The following is a 22,043-nucleotide window of genomic DNA, read 5'->3' as shown; positions in this document are numbered from 1 at the left end:
ATTACTAATTAGAGGACTGATTGGCTGAAGAGTCTTCACACCTGGGTTTGAACAGCTGACCTACAGGTTATCCCAAAAACCTGCATACACACCGGCCCTTTGCGGATAAGATCGGCCACCCCTGGTCTAGGACAAACGTGGGTTTCCTCTAGGTACTCTGGTTTTCTCATACAGTCCAAAGGCTCACAGTCACCACACAGGGAGTAAGTGTAGCCCGGCCATATGCTCTATTATGCCTGGTTAAGCGATTAGAAAATGGATGGAAAGCTTACCATTGACATGCTACTCGCTCACGTACTGTAATTCCACGCATCTGCAAGCTGTGAAACGATTTTACGTTACAATTACTGGAGTAAATCAGAAAGACAGGAGTGCGGATCAAAGACAACAATATATATATATATATAAAAGATTGTAACAAAGCTTTGCTGAAATCGCTTATTTCGCTTTCCTACTCGTGATAATTGAAGCAGAGACATGTACATTTTCATGCGACTGAATTTGGGGTTTATTTGTAAAACTGCGTGTTTGGGATTCCCACGGCCGGATCTGGGGAAACGGATGAAGCGTTTCACTTCAGCTGATTACATAAAATACAAACATCCAGCGTAAAACCCAGCAAAACCACAACCAAGTCAAAGCGGAAATTGAATAATTCCAAATAATCCGTATCGTAAGTTTTTGGTTCCTAGAAGAAATGCGTCTGAAACCCGCGTCGTATCACCTCTACACTGAGCTATATATAAAAATGTAGTTGACAGTTTCACCAACGTTATTAATCCCTATTTATGCCTACAACCACGTTCATTTAAATATGGTAAGGAGTGAATGAAGCCATACTCCGTCAGATCTCGTGATCCAGCCCCAAAGCCTGATCTGCGGCGCTTTCGCGACTCGCTCTTCAGGCGCAAATACTTTCACGTAATGGCGGAACCGTCCGAAAAGCCAGCGCGGAACAGGGAAGTGCAACTAAAGAAACCCGGTGCCCGATCGCAAAAAGACGAGCTTATATAGGCACAGAAAGGCTACGGGCACCGTTCCTCACTGCTCATTTAATTCTGTGGCGGGGGACGGGGGACGGGGGTGGCTGCGTAATGACTACTTGCTGATGGCGTGCTGCATACTTTCCGTTTCGGCTTTATAGTCAACATATTTTTAAGGACGGGTTAGACTGGTTATGTAGTAACCGTGTTTACTGGACATGGTGGTTTGCTTCGCCGAGGTGCGATTCTTGCTCATGAACGCCGCGGTGGTTAAAAATGCGCTCAGCACCGGCGTCCTGGTCCGGGCAGCGTACATTACACTGACATGGCTCACAACGCTGGTCCTCTTCCTCCAGGACACGGGTGAGTGAAACAGCTGCTTTTCCCGAGGGAATTATGGATGCATAGTTTGGGTGGTTTTCTTTCAGCGTACTGTAAAAATGGCTTTCTGTTATATTAAGTACATTCCTGCAATACAAGTCACACTTGCGATGTTGGGTGTAGAGCTTACAAGTTGTAGGGTTAGATTCCAAGGGAAACTGATTTCAGGTTTTGACGGGTTTAGTTTAGTACCACTAGTTTTCATCGTAATGAATGAGTACGTGTGTGAAGATTAGGTAGAAGTAGCACTCGCGACTAAGTAAATCAGACCCTGTCTTTTAACAATGGCTGTTGTCTGCAGCCACGCCTCAGTAATACTACTAAATCTAATGGTTAGAGAGATAATGATCTAATGAGAGTCTAATCAAACCAAGTATCAGTGCAGCTGGGAGCCGAGTGTCGAGTAGGGGGATTATCTCGAGGGGTTATAGTTAGGGTCAGGGTATCAGATAAGTTATAAACCCCTCCCACATTTCGCCTCCTACTGGACATTCAGCTCCTGGTGGCAGCGACATACGTCTCGATCAAGCAGCCCACCCGAAGCCAAAGCCCGCCGAACTGCCAATCCACTATATGCACACGGGGGTGCTGACGTATTTCCGGTAAAGTCTCAGCCAGCCTAATCACTTCCGTTATGCATACGTTTGATAGATGGATGGATAGATAAATACATTTATTGCCATTTGCACAGGTACCTTGGAATTCTTGTGTGTAGCTCACAGTTAGCTTTCAAGATAGAAAGTAAGAAGTGAAAAATAATAATAGAAATAATACAAATAAAAAATACACTATAAAAAGAAAGGACTCTAGATTATTTATGTAGAGGATGGGGGGGTGGTAGAGGTAGTAAGATTTGATGAGTCCAGAACCTGAAGTGTGCACGTATATTGTTAAATGTCAATGTTATGCGTTTGAGGGTATGATATCTGACCATGGCTGGGCATAGTGATTCATTGGCCTGTGAAATCTCAAATTGTGACCAGATTCCCTGCATATGAACAGGGGATGAGCTGGGCAGCAGTGATCTCTAAGGATGCGTTGTGCCTTCTTCCAGTGCAGTTACTGTATTTTTGTCATAAATGTCACAGAAAAATAAGTTTAAGTTTACCGTAACTTTAAGTAATTCACACCCCAGTCCAGCTGGTGGCAAGTGAGCATATTAATGTCACAGCAGCTGAATATGGAGCGGATTTTGTGCCACCTTGAAATGCAAACACGACTCAGGCATGCGGGGGAAAACAATCGACACGACGCCGTGTTGTTTTACAGTCCGCAGCACGCAAAAACCGTGCCATGTGGAAATGCAGTGCACAAGAGGCAGTGCTTTTCAGTGAGTATTATTAAGATAACATAACGATGAAAAGCAAAACCATCATTTCATTGATTTGCATGTTCAAGTAACTTCCAGAAAAACAATTAGAAGGGATTACATTACACGCAATTTAACAATGAAAATGGACCACATCACACCGAAATGCAATGACCAACTTTGCTCTGCTGCATCAGCTCGTTTTTGAAAAGCACATGCTGAGATCGTGCCACCAGGAAATCACTGTCCAATCACAGCTCTTTAGCAAGCGGACTGAGACAATCACTCAATATCTAATTGATGAGGTGACAGGCATTACACAACAGGCTACGACCACGGCCACTGCACCCCAGCGTACACAAACAGCTGCCTGACTCGGAATGCGGAAGAGAGGGTACATATAGCAGATCACATACCACCTTTGGTGGCACCAGCTGCAACTTCAGGGCTCCTACAGTCCTCCACAATCATATTGCCCCCCCCAGGGAAGCCGCCACAGCAACAACAATAGCAACCACAACAACAAGGACCTATAAAGAAAACTATTCCCATTCCCGAGACTGGCACGCTACGAAATATAGTAGATATATACACTACATTAATATTTGCTTCTCCGACACATCACATAAAATATAATGTGATTCTTTTCTCGTCCTGGCAGATTTGCGGAGGCAGGAGCAGAGCGGCGACTTGCTGCAGCCTGGCCTCTTCCTCCTGTTGGTGCTGCTGTCGGTGCTGCTGTACCTGGGGGTGTCCCTCATGGACCCGGGGTTCGTGCGCTCCGACGCTGGGCCGGAGGTCAGTGGCTTCCGGCGGTGTGTCCACATTTCACTGTCGCCTGACGGCGGCGCTGATCTGCCTCTGGCTGGTGTTTCAGCTCTCCGCCGGAGTGTCTGAGGAGCTGCACCAGATGCTCCCGCAGCCTTGCAGGCGGCGCTGTGGCCGCTGTCTGCTGCAGGTACGGGTGCGGCTGGGGTGGGGAGGTGCCTAGCAGGTTCCTTTAGGCAGGTTTCTGAGTGCTGGGTGTCAATGACGGAACCTCCCACTTTAATAACACCTTTCACGTTTCAAGTCGTCCGAAAATAAAACACCAAGCATAATAAACCCTGAAGTATCTAAGCAACAGTGATTTCATGTTTCTGTATTTTTTTTTAACCTTGTCCTTTTATGGCTATTGTTAGGCATTTTTTAAATCAAAATACAATCTTTACTTGCTATATTTCTCAGGGTTTAAATATAGTGTGTTTTTCTTTAAAAAACCAAAAACAGACTGCTGTTCCCTTGAGTCCTGTATCCTGCAGTGACCTGGCCCAGTGAGTCCCCGTCTAGGCTGCTAACGTGCATGTGCTGCTGTCCCTGTTCACACCCTCCGATCTGAGCAGCAGCCCATGAGGTCCCGGCACTGCCAGACGTGCCGGCACTGCGTGCGGCGTTTTGACCACCACTGTCCTTGGATCGAAAACTGCGTTGGCGAGAGGAACCACCGCTGGTTTGTCCTTTACCTGGCGGTGCAGCTGCTTGTGCTGCTCTGGGGCCTCCGAGCGGCCTGGTGAGTGGGGGTCTCTCTGCTGAAATTGTTCTTGGGGGGGGTGGCAGGGGAGAGAGAGTTTTTTGCTGAAAAATAGGGGTACTGGGAGTTAAGCAGTGTCCCTCCATGTGGTTTAATTGTAAACACACTGGGACAGTACCTGTCAGTTTGGTTGTCAGCTGCTTTCTGTGACTAAACCCATTTTTGGTGGATCAGCTCGGGGTTTGTTCAAGCCCCCGCCTGGGGACAGTGGCTGGAGCAGAACAGCTTGCTGATGCTGGCATCCTCTGCGACGGGCATCTTCTCCGTGGTGGTGGTTCTGTTGCTGGGCTCGCACCTCTACCTGATCTCCCTCAACACCACCACCTGGGAATTCATGTCAAGGCACCGCATCTCCTACCTCAAGCACTGCGGTGACGAGAACCCCTTCGACCGCGGAATCCTTCGGAACCTGTGGGAGTTCTTCTGTGTACGCCGTGTGATTGCCTGGGAGGAGGCTTATGCCAAAATCAGTGCCAGCCCTGCCTAGACCCCCCCCTCAGATAGACCTCCCCGCTTGTCTCTTACTGCCTCTACTGAGGATAGACCCTTGGGACATTGTGATGGGATGATGGGAAGCGCTCCAGGTCCGTCTTCTGCCTCACTGTCATCTTACTTTTGAGAACAGAAACTTTACCATGTCACCATAGTAAGGCCTGCTGTACTGACATGGATTAGCTTTGCTATGGTGTTTGGAGGTAAAGGTGGTCATGTACCTAAAAACAAGTAGAGAAACCTCTACACTAAGTTACGTGATAAGGCCATTTTAAGGAGAGAGCTGGCTAACTTGCTTCTAGCCCTTTACAGTTTAAATCTTGGCATCATGAGTTGTCTTAAAGACAAGGAAGCCTGATCCCAGCAAATGCCGACATGTGATTTCCTATCCACGTAGTGACCAAATTTTCAGTAATTATAGCATAGAGGCATAAAGAACCAGAGTTGTGTATGAATGTCAGGTATTTTAAGTACTTCGGTCTGTGCCTTATGGCCTGAATGGCATTTGTAACCTTTAGAGGGATTTTAAAGACATTTTCACCCCTCAGTAACTCTGACCACATAGACTGAGATTCATTCCAACAGTCTGACCCTTTTCTGGATAAAATACCATTTTTAGGATCACACTTGTGCCCTAAGAGTTAACTCTGTGTTAAATACTCAATTGTCTGAGTTATTAGAAGTTTTTTGTTTTTAAAATTACTTTTTTACTAGCAAAATAAATTGTAACTCTTCCCCCCTGTGTTTACAAGCATTTTTTAATCTCAGCAGACTTGCCACTCCCAAAGTGAGAAGCTTTATTAATGGACACAGGATGCAGGTCTGAGATATTGATCATATCATCATCATCATCATCAGATTTAGAAAGTCTCTCTCCCTTCCCTTTCCCTATAAATTGTTGTAGTAGGTAACCACATGCATTCATTACACAGTCAGCAGCTGTCAGAGTGATGTGCAAAAGTAAATCATCCCGACAAACTGTGCTGCCGCATGGCGGTCCGGGTGTGCGGCTTTCCAGTGTGATCAGGGTGACGGCCTTCATGGCGGGACGCTCGGGAATACAGGCAGTGTCCAGCGTTTCAGCCATCCTCCCCTTCACGGGTTGGCAGCGCCGGCGTGCGAGAGCCAGTGGAAAGCCGTCTGCAGGCTTACACGTGGCACATGGCTGTCTCCTTCATCTCATATGGTCCCATGTCTGCATGGGGTCCGGTCCATGGGCACAACTTAGCAGTGTGATAGAGGCACTTCTTAATTCAATCGGATACCCACCCTTAACTAACGTTTCACTTAAATATAATATAGAATTCTTATATATATATAATATATACACAGATACAGTACATACACATCAAGGTATAAACTGATGCTAATTGGTATTCTGCAGTGGCCAGTTCCCGCTGTAGGTCTTATGGTCTGTCATCTGATTCCTTTGTTGGCCACAAAGCTATCAGGATAAAAGCTACAGCAGGAGGAAGACGAATGCAACATGAAAATAATTAAAGCTCTTTAGCTACAGGGAGCATCTTTGGGGCAGAGTACAGGGGTGAGACCTGCTTGTTTCAGCTTTCTGTGTGAAGGCGAGTGACTCCGCTCTGCTCTCTGACTCCCATGCGGTGATGGGACTTCATTTCAGGGTCATGAGGAGAACCAACCCAAGTAAAGCCATACAGTGCGAACAAGCAAACCTATGGTTATGTGAACAGAAAGTGTTTTCCTTAGAGCCATCTTAAAATGGTCCAGGAGATTCATGGGAGAATGATATATACAATATTAAAAATAAAGTGTAGAAAAACATTTTGTTCTTGGCACAAATGCTCAAAAACATCCCACCGTCCCTGATAGTCGGTCAGGGCAAGAAGGTGAAGAGACCCAAGGTTCTAGTGACAGAGACAGGACAGAGACCTCCCGTAGCAACCACAGCCTCCATTTCTGCGGATACCTCATCTTCTCCTGCCCATGCTGACAGCACAGGATGTATGGAAGAACCTAAAGTCGGTGTGTTGAGGGATTTGTGCAGGTATGCGCACACATACATGCACGCGTACACACACGGGACGGGTCAGCTCTTAGCAGCTGGGACTGCGGCTAGGTCGTGCCCGGAGACTGCCCTCAGTTGAGCGCTGAGAAGTCAAAGTCGGTGAAGACCCCCTGCTGCTTGGCCGTGAGGGTGCAGGGGGTCCGCGGGGGCGTCAGGACGGGCCGGAGGCTGGTGAACTCCTCGTCGAAGTTGCTCACGTCCGTGGCCCCCTTGATGGACGGCACAAACGGTGGCTTCACTTTCTTGGCCAGAAGGGCTTCCCAGTTAATCGCCTGAAGAACCAAAAGTGAGTGGAATGGGATTAAGGTGGGAAAAAAGAGCCAATTTCTCATCAAGTAGCACAAGTGACATCAACAGGAACAGAGCAAAGCTTGGTTTACTGACCACTACATTAACATTAGAACTGCTGCTTCCCACGCCAATGGACGTCAAACTCCTTTAACCACCAAGCAAGGCGCAGTTCGGCGAATGCAGCCCTTTGGTTTGCGCTGATGTGCTGTTAGTGTTAATAGCAGCGAATCTAACACCCTAAACCAAAAAGCCTGTTCTGCTGCTCTGTCCTGAAATCGTAAAGTGGAAAAGTTTTCAAACACAGTGTGCATTTTATAAACCGTTGAATAAATAGTTTATTGGCGATTTCATGTTCGTCGAAGTTTCCTCCTTTTAACAAGTGTATAAAGTAACATTTTATACAAATCAACCCAGGTGAAACAAAAATGTGCGTTCTATTTTAAATGAATTGCAAAATGCACCATATTCAGCTGAAGTGGCTTGCCCATAGCCAACTGTAAGACAGATTAAAGTAATACATTTTTGGTATTTATGTTAAAGTGAGGCTTTTATTTCATTACCAATGTGGAATTATGATTAATTTCACAAGAGTAATCTATTGAAACCAATACTTGTATCGATGAACACAAAAACATGACAAACACGAATGTATATTATGAGTTTTACGGCATTTTTGGGGTAACAGTAGCTGCTGCTGTGATGATTACCGACTGTCCCATTGTTTCCTGATAGGTGAGCATGATGGCCCATTAACAAAAATGAAAGGTGTGATATGGCGAAGTACGTCGCTGCTGGTGTTAAAGGAGGTCGAAAAAACGCTGGCGGTTCTAGTGTTAAAGGAGCTTAAGGTAATCTCTACTTGGCTGAAGAGATGCAGAGGTACGTAGTCTGGGTCCAGAAAGTAAAAACCAACCAGTTGAGTACTCTGTGACTGTGACTCTTTATACTCAACTGGTTGGCTGAAACAAAATCTTAGTCTGGATTTTTGCTTTCTGGACCTGAACTTTCCATCTCTGAAGAGAAGTAGAGTCCAGGGTGGTGAGGAGAGTCGGAGGTAGAGGTACCTGGAAGAAGGGCTGCCTCTTCACCTCCGCAGCATCCTGCTCCCCGGCACCCAGCCTCTTCTCGGCGTTCTTCTCCAGCAACTGCAGGAAGTCAGGGGCGGGATTACATGTGTGATAAGGATCTGGCCTGTTCACCACAAGGTGTTCGATCACCTGTTAGGCTCTCTCGGGCCTTCAACCGTCATTTGGAAAACCAGCTGCTAGTTATTGTGATGCACATTACCAAAACGATGCACGTTAACAAAACGACACTCAACGGAAGAAAGGGATCGTTTCACTTGACATTTACAACAAGTGGCAACTGAAACAATACTAATAAAAGCAGACAGCTGGTGACCAAGGACAGCAGCCAGAAGAGGAACTGCTGTTGGAAAGTACTGGAACGAAACACCCAACTGCCTAACAGTTATGGTAGATAAAAGGAAACATTAAGAAGAAATGCTGATGGCACGGTGCACATCAGAGACGTTCCTGCCGAGGACCACCGGGGGCACTGTGCTACCTTCTGCATGATGGAGACAGACTCCGGGGAGAGGAACTTGGGATATCGCACTTTGTCATTCACGATACTGTCAAACACCTCCTCCTCATCCTCACCAGGAAACGGGGACTGGTGACGACACACAGAGCGAGGTACAGGTTAGTGTATGCTTAAAACGTCTAAGTAAGCGCCCCTGGATGAACTGCGTCTGAGCCTGGACTGACCTCGCCCACCAGCATCTCGAAGAGGAGGACCCCCATGCCCCACCAGTCCACAGCACGGGTGTAGTTGTCCTCCGTCAGGACCTCTGGGGCCAGGAACTCTGGGGTGCCGCAGAAGGTGGACGTGCGGTCTCCATGGCCCATCCCTGAAGGGACACATGGTTTAGGAGTCAAGAACGTGGATCCCACTCACAGAAGCCGGCACGACGAGGATCGGCAAACGGCAAACCCATTACCTTCCTTGCAGAGCCCAAAGTCAGCGATTCTCACAAAACCATCTGCGTCCATCAGCAAGTTGTCCAACTTCAGGTCCCTGATTAGAGCAGATCAGGGGGGATGTGATCAGTGTCACACAAGCAGCCTGAAAATCAGCAATCAGACCTGCTCTGATGGATCAGCCTTGTCCTGCTCAAACCATCTACTCACCGATAAACTATTTTGTTTTGGTGCAGGAATTCGAGACCCAGTAACACACAAGCTGCATAAAACCTGTAAAGAAAACACAAGACACATCCCTTTAAAAACTGTACTAAATGTATCAGAAGAATCTATATATTAAGACAGCAGAGGCATGATTCAGCACGAAAGATTAGCAGCCAAATGCCCCTGTTTTATTTGGATCCTGACACAGACTGCTATAGGAAAACACAATGGATTTCCGTATGCTAACTGCCGCTAAGCTTCAGTTAGCTGTGTTATGTAGCGGTGACTCAACTGTAAGCAACATCAACAGGACAAAAACACAGGAACCCGAGCGGGGTGAAGCGAGTGATGAGGAGGCTGGGCGGGGCCAGGTAGAGCTCACCGGGCCTGCGGCTCCGAGAAGATGCTGGTGTGGATGTGGATCATGAGGTCTCCGCCAGGGGAGTACTCCATGACGAAGCACACATGCTCTGCCGTCTGGAAGCAGCCGTACAGGTTCACCAGGAAGGGGTGCCGCGAGGCATTGATGGTCTCGAAGATCCGCTTCTCGCACATCAGGCTGAGGACGCAGTGGGGGGGGGGGGGGTAGACAGACAGAGCCTCAGGTAGGTAGGACATCCCAAATACTACACAAATATCGCCTCCCCAAACTTTGGCCTACTCCAGTCTCAGAAATCCCCATAAGTTACATACATTAAATTACTCGCCATATGAATCAACTGAATTAAACAAGTAACTTTAAACTAATCCTGTGCTTAATTTAGTTAGGACAAGTTCCATCCATCCATCTTCCAATATAACCACAAGGGGGCAGCACAGGACACAAGGCAGGGTTACAGCCTGGACAGGATGTCAGTTCGTCACTGGACACAATCATACGCTGCGGGCAATTTTAAGATGCCATTGAGCCTAACTGCTTGACTTTGGACTATAATAGAACCTGCATGACACGGGTGCCAAGCCCCACCCCTGGAGGTGTGAGGTAACAGTCCAACCACTATAACAAAGAAGCTGAGATATTCGAATCATTCCAATCTTTCGCACAGGCTGCTCTATGCTGCTCTATGCTGCCCCTTGTGGCAGAATTCCAGCATGACACCGCGCACCTGTCCACCTCATCACGGGTCACAATATCGCCTTTCTTCAGTGCTTTAATGGCATACAGCTTTCTGTTCTCCTTATACTCTGCCAGCAGGACCTACAGAGAGAGAAAGGAGTTTCCCAATCATATAAATAAAACCACTGAACAACTCAACTGTTCTTCCATGAACACCTCAAACCGTCAAACATAACCTAGTGCCGCTGACTTGTTCTGTTGCAATGTTGGTTGCTTAGTAAATCTAGATGTGTTTTTGTAAATTGCACTAACATCTTTAATAGGTTCTCACTTGGGAGGTATTTGTGTGTTGCAATGTACATGTATTTGCCCACTTAATTACGAGTTCCTAGCATTTCTAATTACAATAGTGACCCTTTTAAAGCAGTGTTTGTATACCTACATTCCCCATGACTATCTTGCCCTGGTTTCTATGACTCACTGGAAGGTCATTCTACCAGCTATTGTACCGCATGTGATGTATTTACGTGCTTCACTTGAACGTCACTTTGGACACCAAATAAATAAACGCGTTAAAGGGAGTGAGGAACAGCAGAGAGGCCGGCACACGGCGGCGGGATAACGGCACCTTTCCGAAGTGTCCCCTTCCCAGGACAGAGATGCACCTGAAATCCTCCATTTGCAAGCCCTCCCTCTTTCTGATGGAGATAAAAAGAGGAAAGAGGCACATTAACACGCCGGCAATGGGGAAGCAGCCGGGACAGCCCCCTGCGGCAGCGGCAGCCCGCGGTACCTGGCGCTCCGTGATTTGGGTCCATTTCCCTCCTCTGGCTCCTCCGTGTGGTTCGGGGCTGAAGCCTGAAGTGTGCAGCCAGCAGGGAGATGGCAGTGAGACAGAGATGTGGCGGATCAGACGGCATCCAGAGGGATGTAAACGCAAAGCTGAGCCCAGCTGTGTATGTCACAGCATAGTTACAGGCTGTACATTTACCCAGGGAGTGGATGGTCTGTGAGATTTATGAAAAAAGGGAGCTACGTCTTTATTAGGGGCATCTGATTTTAATGAAAATTAATCAGAAAACACTAATTTAAATATCTATCTACATTTTTTTTTGGGAGGGGGGGGGGGTATAGCGACGCCTCTGGGTCTGTGCCATAAAAGGCAGAGACTGGGAGAGATTTACATGAAGATGATAGTGACAGTGATAGTGATGATGTCATCACCTTGGACTGTGCAGGTGTCATTGCTGAAGGTGACAAAGGGGTATTCCCCATGTGGAGGCGCGGGGGCTTGGGTGGTCGGTCCTCGCTGAAGTTCAGCTTCCTCACCGGAAGCTCCCTGTGGGTGGGGTGGGGGGCCACAGAGACAGCATACACGCTAAACACAGAGAATGATAACAGCTCTGCTTGATAAGAAACCAGTCAGACTGTGTGGCTGTGGGTTGTGTCCCTGTGAGCTTTTGGCTTGCTGACACTGGTCTACCTCCAATAGATCTCAGTAGCTCTAGAATTAAACTGTGCTGAGGTCTGGACAGTCCTACCCCGGAGATGGGGGGCTCGACACAGCAGGCTTCTCCACTGGGGGAGGTGGCGTGACCTCGGGGTCAGAGGAGCCCGACAGCGGGGGGCTCAGCGTCGCCATGGAACTGCAAGGTGGCAGCATACTCATCATCAGACGCCCCCATGTGGCGAAGTTGATGTTCATCTGTGCAGCACGCAAAAAGTCCTTCCCTGAGTGAAAAATTGGATGATTAAGTATAAAAATATATTATGTTTAAAAAAAATTGCATGCAATTCTTCTGGGTACTTCTCTCCAGCAGTCTAAAAACACACACTGATGTGAATTGGTGTCTCTAAATAGTGTATGATTATGCAAGTGAGTGTGAGTGTAGCCCTGTGAAGGACTGTCATCCCATCCGGGGTGACCTGCGCCTTGTGCCCAGTGCATCATGGGATAGGCATCAGCATAACGGTTAAGTGGCTATGAAAGATGGCTGGATGCTTTATAATATAGAGAAAGGGTGTTCCTGTGAGTGCTTGTTATGCTGATTTGCATCTCCGAGAACATCACTCCGAGCCAGATTAGCGAGATGCAATGCCTTCCAGGAAAATGTCAGGTTTTATAGCTTTAGGTCAGGGACCTGACCCAAACAACATGTACAACTATGAAACATATTTAAAACTGTTGTTTGAACTGGACTTTTTTGTAAGAGGTCACTGTGTTTTATCAAACATCTGGAACACAGTATTCCCCCGAAACTGACAGCTGTAGATTTATTTTTCAGAATTAAAACATAGGACTGCAATAGGGGTCAGCGTGCCTACCTTTCTCCTTGGGAAAGATGCGTTTCTGCCTCTGAAGCTTGGACTGCCTCTCGATGACGGGGTTGACAAAGGTCACCTACACAGACCACACATGTGTGACAAGTCCATCTCTCCCCCCCCCCTCCCCGGAACGAGCACGTGGTCCGACCTGCTCACCTCTGTGAAGAGCACGCCCTGGGGCTCCATGCTTACGCACATCCCATGCCGCTGATTGTCCAGGAAGTCCTCCAGACGCAGGAATTTAACGGCACACAGCTCCCTCCAGTCCCTCCAGTACACGCTGATCTCCAGCTCCCGGGACTGGGAGGAGGTGCGGTCAGAGGTCATTCAGGGAAAAACATGGGTCACCTTGCTAGGGATGGCGAAAACTAAAAAATTTCTTGACCGACCACCGAGCCTCAGTAGCCGGTTGAAACCGGTTAACCGATTAGTTTAAAATATGGTACGCTATTTGAAATAACAGCCATTTCTGCAATTTCGCAACTCTGTCGCATCTCTCTGCCGCTCTGCCTCCCGCACACACACACACACTGCCACTCACGTCACTTTTTTAAAATCCCCTACAGCGCGAAACATGAGTCCCGCAAACGCGGCGCCGAAGAGCTTGTTGTATGTAATCGTAGGACAAATGGCTCCTTAGTTTCAAATGGTTTGGGTACAAGGTGATCGCTTTGAAAATAAAGGCGTTTGTCTAGGTTAGAAGCTCATTTGAAACATTGCCACGGCTCATTTAAGAAAATGACAGCTCCGAAGAGACGCCGCTTTAGTTGAGGTAGAAATGGTCCCACACACTACTTTTCTTTGCACGCTTCATCCTGTCGTCTGCCCTGGCTCTAACCTCGAGTGTTTTAGCCTGTTGCCTTTACTTTTCGCAAACCTTGTGAGCGCGCGAACCCAAACGCTGTGACCTCGCGCCAAATGTTTTTATTGGTTTATTAAGTACAAACAGGCGAGTTATGAAAAATTGAGTGTGAGGGATAATTTGTTCACTTAACACAAAAAGATGAGGAATGAGATGGCTAACTGTAGTAGCGTATAGTCCACTGTCTATAATAGCCTAATTTAGATATCACTTTTTTTTTAACCGACTACCGACAACTTTGACCGGTTAACGTTGATACGGTCAACCACCGGTCAAACGGTCATCGGTTAACATCCCTACACCTTGCAAAACATGCCGAAAACTGAGAGGGATTAAGGTTTATTTTCATGTATGTATCAGGGGTTGCTGTGAAAGACCTGTCTTAGAAAACAGGGTTGTCAGAATTTTACTGGTTAGGAGTGAGATTATTCTCAAAAAGCAGACGTTACCCAGCATGCATTGAGACACTTAGGGGGTATTCATTGGTAAATTGTTATTTAACCCAGTGGGCTTTAACAGGATGGCACACAGCCACATAGTAAGCTCATAAGTTTGAACACTCCCCGAAAGGTGTTTGCTCCCGACATGGCACGTAGCCAGGAAGTAAAATAATGAGTTTGAACCCCCCTCAAAATGTGCCGGATCCCCCCCCCCCCGCCCCGGAGTAAATTTCTGGCTATGGGCCTGGTTTCCACGCTTGGGAGCTAATCGGCACTTTGATGTAAAAGTTGAATCCTGTGGGTCCAAAGGTCTTCCAGAGTCAGAGGATTTGTTTTTCTTATCATGTGATTCATCATATACTGTGTAAACGAGTTAGTTCTCCCAGAATACACTGCAGCATACAAGCTTAGTTTGGGTGGAGATTCAAGTCTAGCTCAGCTGGCTAACATCAATACTGCAAATGCATCCCGTCGCACAATAGGTATACAGTGTTTCTCTAACTGGAAGCCAAACCAAATGCTTACAGAAATGAAGTGTAATTGATCCGTTTTAGGAAGAGCCACTTTCCCCCTTTAACAGTGTAATAAAAGCTGCCCCCCCGTGCTTCCTGGGCCAAGCTCAGGTTCCCATAGACACTCACCCGGTCCAGTTCGATGCTGAAGCTCTGGTTCCAGGACAGGTTGCTCAGGGGTCTCCAGCTGGTGCGGCCCACCATCTTGTTGTCCAGTTTGAGCACGGCGCTGATCTCCGCTGGTCAGGGTGGATGCAAAAGTCAGCTTGTTCCTCTGGGCTGCCCTGCCCCCCAGCCCCGCCCTCAGCCCCACCCCCCAGACCCCTGCCCCCCAGCCCCGCCCTCAGCCCCACCCCCAGACCCCTGCCCCCAATGCCACCGCCTAGACCCCAGCCCCGCCCCCAGTCCTCAGCCCCGCCCCCAGCCCCACCCACCCAAGTGCTGCCCCCCCTGCCCCACCCCCAGACCCGCCCCCAGTCCTCAGCCCCGCCCCCAAGCCCCACCCCCCCTGCCCTGCCCCCCAGCCCCAGTCGCAGTTCCACCCACCCACCCCAGCGCTGCTCCCAGCCCACTCCCAGCCTCGCCCCCACCCAGTGCAGGTACTCACTGGAGAGCTCATCCATCTTGCTGACCTTGCTGTTGATGCTGCGGCCCGACAGGCCCGTTAGCATCTTCAGGGACTTGCTGTCGGAGGGGCTTCCCGGCGCCGTGGACACGCCGCTTACTCGGTTACGGCCCGGCACGTTCTCCAGCAGGTCCTGACAGCCCAGGAGGCGCACTTCAAGCCTGCCTGCAGAGGAACATCCCAGGAGATAATGCTGAGGAACCGAGGAACCGGGTACCACCAGATCATGCCCCTTTCACACATAAGGGTCCCTACAAAATCCCAGCAGAACTGGGACAGGAGAGCTGCTCTCACCAGTGAGGGAGGCGGGCTTGAGGAAGGAAGAAGGGGAGGAGGAAACGCGGCCCCGCTGGAATGCCACCGACGGAGAGGGGCCCATGGAGAGCTCCTCCTTGATAGTGGCGCGCTGGGGGTGCTCCGGGGGAAGCTCGCTCAAGCGCTGCTCCAGGGAGGCGCGCAGCAGGTCCAGCTTCTGGGACGACTCGTGCAGCCGGTCCTGGGCCTAGGGAGTAGAGAGGAAAACGCGTAAGCGCATGCTCACTGCCAGCCAATGAGATGCACTGATCCATGAGGTGGGTTAGACATGGGGGGGGGGCAGTTTAGACTGGCCACCCGTCAGACTGACATGTGTAGCACCATGAGGGAGGTATCGCAGCCATGACAGGTAGGGGTACTCACTCCCTCTCTTCCTCTCCCTCAAACACACACAAGGACACACTGCTCTCCCCGCTGAACGTCCCGATGCCCCCGCGCCATGCCCATGCCCGCTGCTCACCTCGGCCAGGACCCTGCGGTCCTGCAGGCGACGCCCCCCCAGCTGCTTCACTACGTTCTTGGCACCCTCGGCCACAGCAGCCTCGATGCGGAGGTGGTGCCTCAAGTCGGCGATCCGCAACTCCGGAGGACTGCCCGGGTGCTGGGGGCCTCCTGCCAGGACACAGGGTACAGATACAGCAGCGGCGATGGGGGGGGGGGGGGACTGGCAGCAGATTGTCACACACGTGCTTTTAGCAGCCTAAACATAAATACCCAAGCTAACAAAACATATATCAGTATATTACTGAATGCATAAAGACCACCACTATGCTGTCAGCTGAGATCCGGCTTATAGGATGGGAGGTGGGTGGGTGGGGGGGGGGGGGTCCCGTGCTCTCACCTCCTGGGTCGCTGGCCTTCAGCCCCTGCTCCCCTGCCTGCGTCACCTTCAGGATCTGCATGCGGATCAGCTCAATCTTCGTACGGCTGTCCTGCAGCATCTGCTGGGCCGTCGATAGCATCTTCCGGTCCTGGAGTGGGGGGCCGTGGGTAGGGGGACGGTCGGCATTAGCGTGGGTACGAGGGAGCCCCCCCTGCCCCATCGCCAAAACAAGGCTCTCTGGATCGTTCAACTCAGCCCCGTCTCGAGTTCTCTCTCCCAGATGCTCCCGGCAACAACAGCCCCCGTCAGGCAAACAAACGGCGCAGTGATAAATACCTGAGAGGCGTGCGATCAGGCCAGCAGGGGGGGGCCGCATGTCAGACGGAAAGGCGTCGGCCGGTCCCGTCTACGCGCTGCAGGACTGACGCCTCACCGCCCCAAGTCGAGGGCAGCACCGCTGCTTGCTCTGATCGTCACCTTCGCTACCCTTGAAGCGTGCCGAATCTGTGGCCAGCAGCTGCTGCTCCACGTCCCCCCCCCCCCCCCCCCCCCCGGAGCGAACGATCATTCTACACACCCGACAAACGAATACCGCTTATCCAACCTGACGGGTTTGTTTTTTTACCTCTGTCCCTCCTAAATTTCCACGATGATGCTTTGGGCACAATGCTACTGCGATCCTGTATCCTGCCCTCATCCTTTCCTTTTTCTCTCTGCTGGATCCCCCCCTGACCCCCCCCCCCCCTTTTCAATCTTCCTGCTAGAACAGCAGAGTCGCCGGGTGCCAATGCTCCCGCCGTGAGTCCACACACCGCTGCCTGCTCCACACCCACGCATTGGCCGCCGCCGGGACACATGTTCCCATCCTGTCACCAACCAGATGCGGACGCCGCTGCACTGCCGACTTGGGGGGGGGGGAGGGGGCAGCACTGTGCGAGGAGTGGGGGGGACATTAATCACACAGCCGCAGCTTTCAGTTAAGGATGCTCTCTCTTTCTCTCTCTCTATCTATCGCTCCCCCCCCCCCCCATGAGGTCATACTGCCACCCAAACTGCACAATTTATTTAAAAACAAAGTAATCCAACACAGCGACTGATAAAGCTTCAGTGTAAAAGCTGACGATTCAAGTCGTCACTGACTCCGGCATCCAACGACCTTCAGGCAAGGCCGACGCTAACGTCAGCAGCTATCAGAACGTAATACCCATCGCTGGTACCAGCCTCGTCACGCTGGGCTGTTTAAGTGTGGCACCACGTCTGCACCAAGCTTCTGAGCGCTTAATCGAGCTTAACTTGACTTTACGTGAGACGGATGTCCGGCCCCCAGCTGGAGGAGTTTGGTACTGCGACAGGCGAGCAGGTGCAGAGTGCCCACCTTGACGGAGCGGCTGGCGTAGGTCTGGATGATGTTCTCGGCTCCCTGCCTGACTTTGAGCTCGATGGCCAGCTGCTTCTTCAGGGCGTGGACTCGGCTGGAGAGCGGGGAGGAGCTCCCCTCCCACGGGCAGGAATTTGGGGACATCGGCCTGTCTGATGAAGGACAACTCAGTATTATGAATGGGGAAGGAGGAGGAAGAGCTGCTGTTTGCCTGGGGGGGGGGGGGGGGGGGGAGAGATTCTAAACATAAAACCCAATGACCTCTTGCATTGCCGGTAGTTCAGTCATTTTAAAGTGATCAAAATGGATCTACTTCTGTAAATAAGGATTTCTGGGACTGCTTGAAGATTGCTTAAATATACAAATAAACACATTATACCTAAACAAACTAAGGATTAAGGTGTCACTTTACAATAAGGCTACCCATATAAAGAGTTTACGAATGGTTTATAATCTGGTTATTAATTAGGTTGTAACACTTTGTAAATTATTAGACAATTTAAAACAAGTTATAACACAGTTATAACCTTATTGTAAAGACTTATTGTAAAGTGGTGCCCAACTTAATGTATTACATGAATTAATTATGTGACGTACATTAACAAAAGCAGAAATCAGTAAAATCAAAATGAACCAGCCATTGGGCTCCTGCTGCCCACCTGCCGCAGCGTCGGGCTGGGAGACCACAGCCCGGGCATCCAGCTCCTGCAGCTGCCGGTGGAGGTACTCCAGCTTGCGGCCGGAAGCCCTGAGCTGGCCCTCCACGTCCGCAGCGTTTTTCCTGCTCGTCACAGCCCGCCGCAGCCGCTCTGCTGCCTCCTTTATCTTCAGCTCCCGCTGGATCTCCTGGCGGAGTTGCGTGCGCGCATCCTCCAGCTGCCGCTGGAACGTAGGGTCCAGGATGTCACCTTCTGCTAAGCCCTGCAGGGCGGCGCTCTGGCACGGGAAGGGAGTTAGTGAGAGCAGACAGGGTTCCTTCACGTTGCATTCAGGAAATGTCACAGTGATCTCTGGTCACTCAACCGAGGAGTACCAGGTAAAATTACTCACTATCGGTGAGAGGTTAAGCAGTTTGGAATTTAGCTAAAGTAAATATAGCAAATAAATTGCATTTTGCAAGATCTACCAACCCAATGATTTGCTTTAGGACACAGCAACAATTTCCTTCCACTAATATCACTGAAATGGGAGGTTTAATGTCAGTTGGATTTACAAGCTTCATCTCTTTCCCAGTCTTTCTCCTTTGTACACTACCTTGTTCCTCTTCTGTGTATAATATCAGAAACTTGATCTAAAACTACACTCTGTAACAATGGCTGAACAATTAGTCCTTCAAAATCCCAGCAGCTAAACATGTGAAGACATTTAACATAGCATCTGCATGACACTTCCATATCCAACAGCACAATGAAGCCTTCGTCGGCTTTTCGTTCTTTTTGAACATACATTTGTTATAATCATAAGTATTTATGCACAGCTTTTACTACGTTATACAACAAAAAGATCTGATTCACTTCCTCCCCCCCCACCCCTTCGGTTGGCTTTTGTTACTTCAACACAAACAAACCGGATTATCTAACAGGTGTGTCAAAGGTACACAATTTCCCAAAGATATTACTAATTCTGTCATCACAAAATAATATAGCAATATTTTTGGTTTATGAAATCTTTCAAAAAGATAATCAATATTAAACTAGCAAATTGAAGGTGGTTGTTGGAGAGAACAAAAACCTAAGTGCCATTACTATTTAAAACCTAGTTTAAAGGCATATCTTTCTGTAAGGCTGAGCAATATTTCCCTATATGAACGAGTGTAACTGGAAAATTCAGCCCACATACCAGACCACGCGAGCTACAGTTTACACCCTTGAGAAAGTTGAGTTACTGGTCATTCATTCTCACTAGTGCCAATGAACACAATCACCAGTTTCCCCAATTAAAATACCAAAATGTACAAACCCATTTATTTCTTATAAGCTTTTAAGGACTATGGAGTATATTCAGAATGTATTTAGTATACTAACAACACACAATAATAATAATAATAATAATAATAATAATAATACATTTTATTTATATAGCGCTTTTACAAGAACTCAAAGACGCCTTACAGAGAAAGTACACAGAAAACAGATTACACACAACGTAGGGAGACCGGGGATAATAGGATAGCGACAGAATATCCTACTACATAACTGAGATTCTTCCAAATACCACCATGTCAATTTTTCTACATTTGAAAAAATAAAATGAACAGAAACAATAATAAATCAACAACTACCCACGGTCTCCCTTAATGGTGGCCGTCAATTCCATCAAAACAGACAACCGCTCTAACATATTTAACTGTCACGTTGTACGTATAAACCCCATCCGTGTACACCTTTTAAGTCTATTAAAGATACACGCCGTGATGGTCAATGAATAATGGACCCCAATTTACAGATAAATAGATGTATGTATGTATGTATGTACAGATGGAGAAACTAGCCGGTTGATGGATTATCATCAGACAAAGGACAGGACTACGTCTTTAGATCCCCCCTAAGATAAACTGCGGCTTGGGATGCACTGATGACAATCACTTAAGCCATATTTTCTATTTACATAAAGTTTACCCGAAAATGACAGTTGGTTGGTTAATATAACATTAACTGATCCCCCGGGACATTAAAACAGCCCAGCTGCTAACCAACGGGCATGAATTCCCGATCCTCACCTTGCATGTTTCAGTCAGTACTTCACAGTAGATGGCTAAGACAACTGCTGTCAGAACTTAAAATAAAAATGATCACGGTTATTTGCCGTGCTTACAAACTACGAACTCACCTGTAGCGTTACCCCCGCCATGAAGAAATACGAAAAAACTGGAGTTGCGGTGCCCAGCGATGTTACAGGTGAAAGAACTTCAGTTTAAATGATTTACAGATTATTAAAGGACGAATCCGCAAAATGTAGACTGCTGACATAACGAGCGGCCCAGATGGGGGTGAAAGCCTCCCTGGAAGGAGCGCTCGGGCCTCGGCGAGCAGCCCCCGATACGCAGCGCCCTGCTGTGAAACTCCTGCCGTCGGCTCTTTTCCCCCTTTTCCTGCGGTTTGAATCGGCTTCGACGGCTTCGATTCCAAGCATCACATTGGCTAAGTCACCTGTCAATCACCAGGCGCAGGCGCGGCATTAACAAGCAAAAGGCGCCCGGTATTGTCCAGCGTATCAAAAGCAAACCATTTAACGATATAAAGCACAAGTATAACTTCACAATGTTGTTTCCACCATGTGAATTGTGTCGTCTCGCTTCGAATGTTAATATGGAAGGGGAAAATATGAATACAAAAAACTGACATCAGTCTACAATTTGTAATAAAAGAAATATCATTGGTAAGCATAGGCACAACTTATGAACAAATTTGTTTATTATATAAATTGTAATTAATAATGTGTTTATCTGAAAATGTGACAGTATATTTACTCTTCACATTGGGCATTAAATCCAAATGACTCGTTATGTAATATACCCGGAAATGCACCTGCTGTCACGAAGAAAACTGTACTTCAAACATGGGGTACTTTCCCACGGGAATCGATGCTTGTTGTTTTATATTTTCCCAGTTTATATACACACACACACACACACACACACACACACACGTATATACACTTTATTAGATAATTCATGCTATTCAAAAAAGAAAAAAGTTCCACCCGTTACTTCTCCATCTGTTATCAAAAACCCATTATAGCCATTCTAGGTGATCCTACAATTACGGCGTTCATTTTAACCTAATATTTTAACTTGTGGGCACACATTTGAATGGTTATCTTACCCAAAGTCATATTTTAAAGTACTCAGTTTATTATCAACCTAAATACCTGAATAAACTAAACATCTTCTTTGTAGATTGTGACATTTTCAAACGTGTTAACAAATTCTACGTTCAAAAATACTTAAGAGTAATGTTTTTAATTCGTTTGTCAGAGACCTTTAAGTAATTCAAGGATGAAAGCAGTTAAGAAGTTAATATTTAACAAAAACTAAGAGGATGCCGAAATCATCAGAAAATCAAACTTGCAAAATGAGAAGGACGTCAACCACTGTTTCTTATTTATATATATTAATTAAATATATTACTGTACCTATAATCATATTTCGCAATACTGTATTTCTCTAACAGGGAGCACTGTAATACACAACATCCTCTTTTGTATATCCACAATAATGTGCATAAAATCAGACAAAGGCAGCAAACCCAAAAGCAACCTTTCATTTGACACGTCTTGTTATGACATCCCGACCTTCGCCGGGACGAGCAAAATAGTTGAATCGGGGTCTCTCCCCTCACAGGGGGAAACCCTGTAGCTGGCGTGCAACAACTCCGACTGCGCCCCGCCAGCGAAAGCTGGGCGCATGCGCAGGACTAGGAAAGGCGCGGGAGGGAGCAAGCTCAAGCCTCCG

The 22,043-nt window shown here is 48.0% G+C and overlaps 2 protein-coding genes across 6 annotated transcripts; one reads left to right on the top strand and one right to left on the bottom strand.

The window, feature by feature from the left end:
* Positions 1 to 825: 825 nt before the first annotated feature.
* On the top strand, positions 826 to 5,470 carry zdhhc12a (zDHHC palmitoyltransferase 12a). 4 transcript variants are annotated; one of them, XM_023840772.2, is made up of 6 exons: positions 1,221 to 1,346; positions 2,634 to 2,694; positions 3,335 to 3,471; positions 3,551 to 3,631; positions 4,056 to 4,222; positions 4,418 to 5,470. In XM_023840772.2, the coding sequence occupies exons 2-6, from the start codon at positions 2,658 to 2,660 to the stop codon at positions 4,728 to 4,730; spliced, it is 735 nt and encodes a 244-aa protein (XP_023696540.2). In that variant the 5' UTR covers positions 1,221 to 1,346; positions 2,634 to 2,657; the 3' UTR covers positions 4,731 to 5,470. The 4 variants fall into 4 exon arrangements, with proteins under 4 accessions (XP_023696539.2, XP_072563231.1, XP_072563226.1 ...); XM_023840771.2 differs by lacking the exon at positions 2,634 to 2,694 and having other exon boundaries at positions 826 to 1,346; XM_072707130.1 differs by having other exon boundaries at positions 826 to 1,346; positions 3,335 to 3,631.
* A 45-nt stretch (positions 5,471 to 5,515) lies between these two features.
* LOC111858748 (serine/threonine-protein kinase N2-like) lies at positions 5,516 to 20,864 on the bottom strand. Of its 2 annotated transcripts, XM_072707113.1 has the most exons (22): positions 20,420 to 20,864; positions 18,250 to 18,526; positions 17,588 to 17,742; positions 16,231 to 16,360; positions 15,850 to 16,001; positions 15,369 to 15,576; positions 15,057 to 15,239; positions 14,579 to 14,688; positions 12,792 to 12,935; positions 12,636 to 12,711; positions 11,852 to 12,041; positions 11,535 to 11,649; positions 11,104 to 11,168; positions 10,939 to 11,008; positions 10,360 to 10,451; positions 9,636 to 9,812; positions 9,257 to 9,319; positions 9,067 to 9,143; positions 8,834 to 8,976; positions 8,631 to 8,738; positions 8,129 to 8,209; positions 5,516 to 7,045 (listed from the first exon to the last, which is right to left on the bottom strand). In XM_072707113.1, the coding sequence occupies exons 1-22, from the start codon at positions 20,438 to 20,440 to the stop codon at positions 6,845 to 6,847; spliced, it is 2,838 nt and encodes a 945-aa protein (XP_072563214.1). In that variant the 5' UTR covers positions 20,441 to 20,864; the 3' UTR covers positions 5,516 to 6,844. The 2 variants fall into 2 exon arrangements, with proteins under 2 accessions (XP_072563214.1, XP_072563222.1); XM_072707121.1 differs by lacking the exons at positions 17,588 to 17,742; positions 18,250 to 18,526; positions 20,420 to 20,864 and adding an exon at positions 16,549 to 16,754.
* Between the last annotated feature and the right edge of the window lie 1,179 nt (positions 20,865 to 22,043).

Source organism: Paramormyrops kingsleyae, chromosome 2 (genome assembly GCF_048594095.1).
Source record: "Paramormyrops kingsleyae isolate MSU_618 chromosome 2, PKINGS_0.4, whole genome shotgun sequence".
Taxonomy (NCBI): Eukaryota; Metazoa; Chordata; class Actinopteri; order Osteoglossiformes; family Mormyridae; genus Paramormyrops; species Paramormyrops kingsleyae.
This window is presented reverse-complemented; position numbering and strand designations above follow the sequence as displayed.

What these genes read in the sequence shown, in the direction of transcription:
- zdhhc12a (XM_072707125.1), top strand. Translation starts at nt 1,309, where the DNA reads ATGGCTCACAACGCTGGTCCTCTTCCTCCAGGACACGG. An exon ending in GGGGTGCTGACGTATTTCCG is followed by an intron (nt 1,967 to 3,334) that starts GTAAAGTCTCAG and finishes TCGTCCTGGCAG; the next exon opens with ATTTGCGGAGGCAGGAGCAG. An exon ending in TGGGGCCTCCGAGCGGCCTG is followed by an intron (nt 4,223 to 4,417) that starts GTGAGTGGGGGT and finishes TTGGTGGATCAG; the next exon opens with CTCGGGGTTTGTTCAAGCCC.
- LOC111858748 (XM_072707113.1), bottom strand. Translation starts at nt 20,440, where the DNA reads ATGGCGGGGGTAACGCTACAG. An exon ending in TCAGCATCGAACTGGACCGG is followed by an intron (nt 12,936 to 14,578) that starts GTGAGTGTCTAT and finishes ACCTCCTCCCAG; the next exon opens with TCCCGGGAGCTGGAGATCAG. An exon ending in CATCTTTCCCAAGGAGAAAG is followed by an intron (nt 12,042 to 12,635) that starts GTAGGCACGCTG and finishes TTTTTCACTCAG; the next exon opens with GGAAGGACTTTTTGCGTGCT.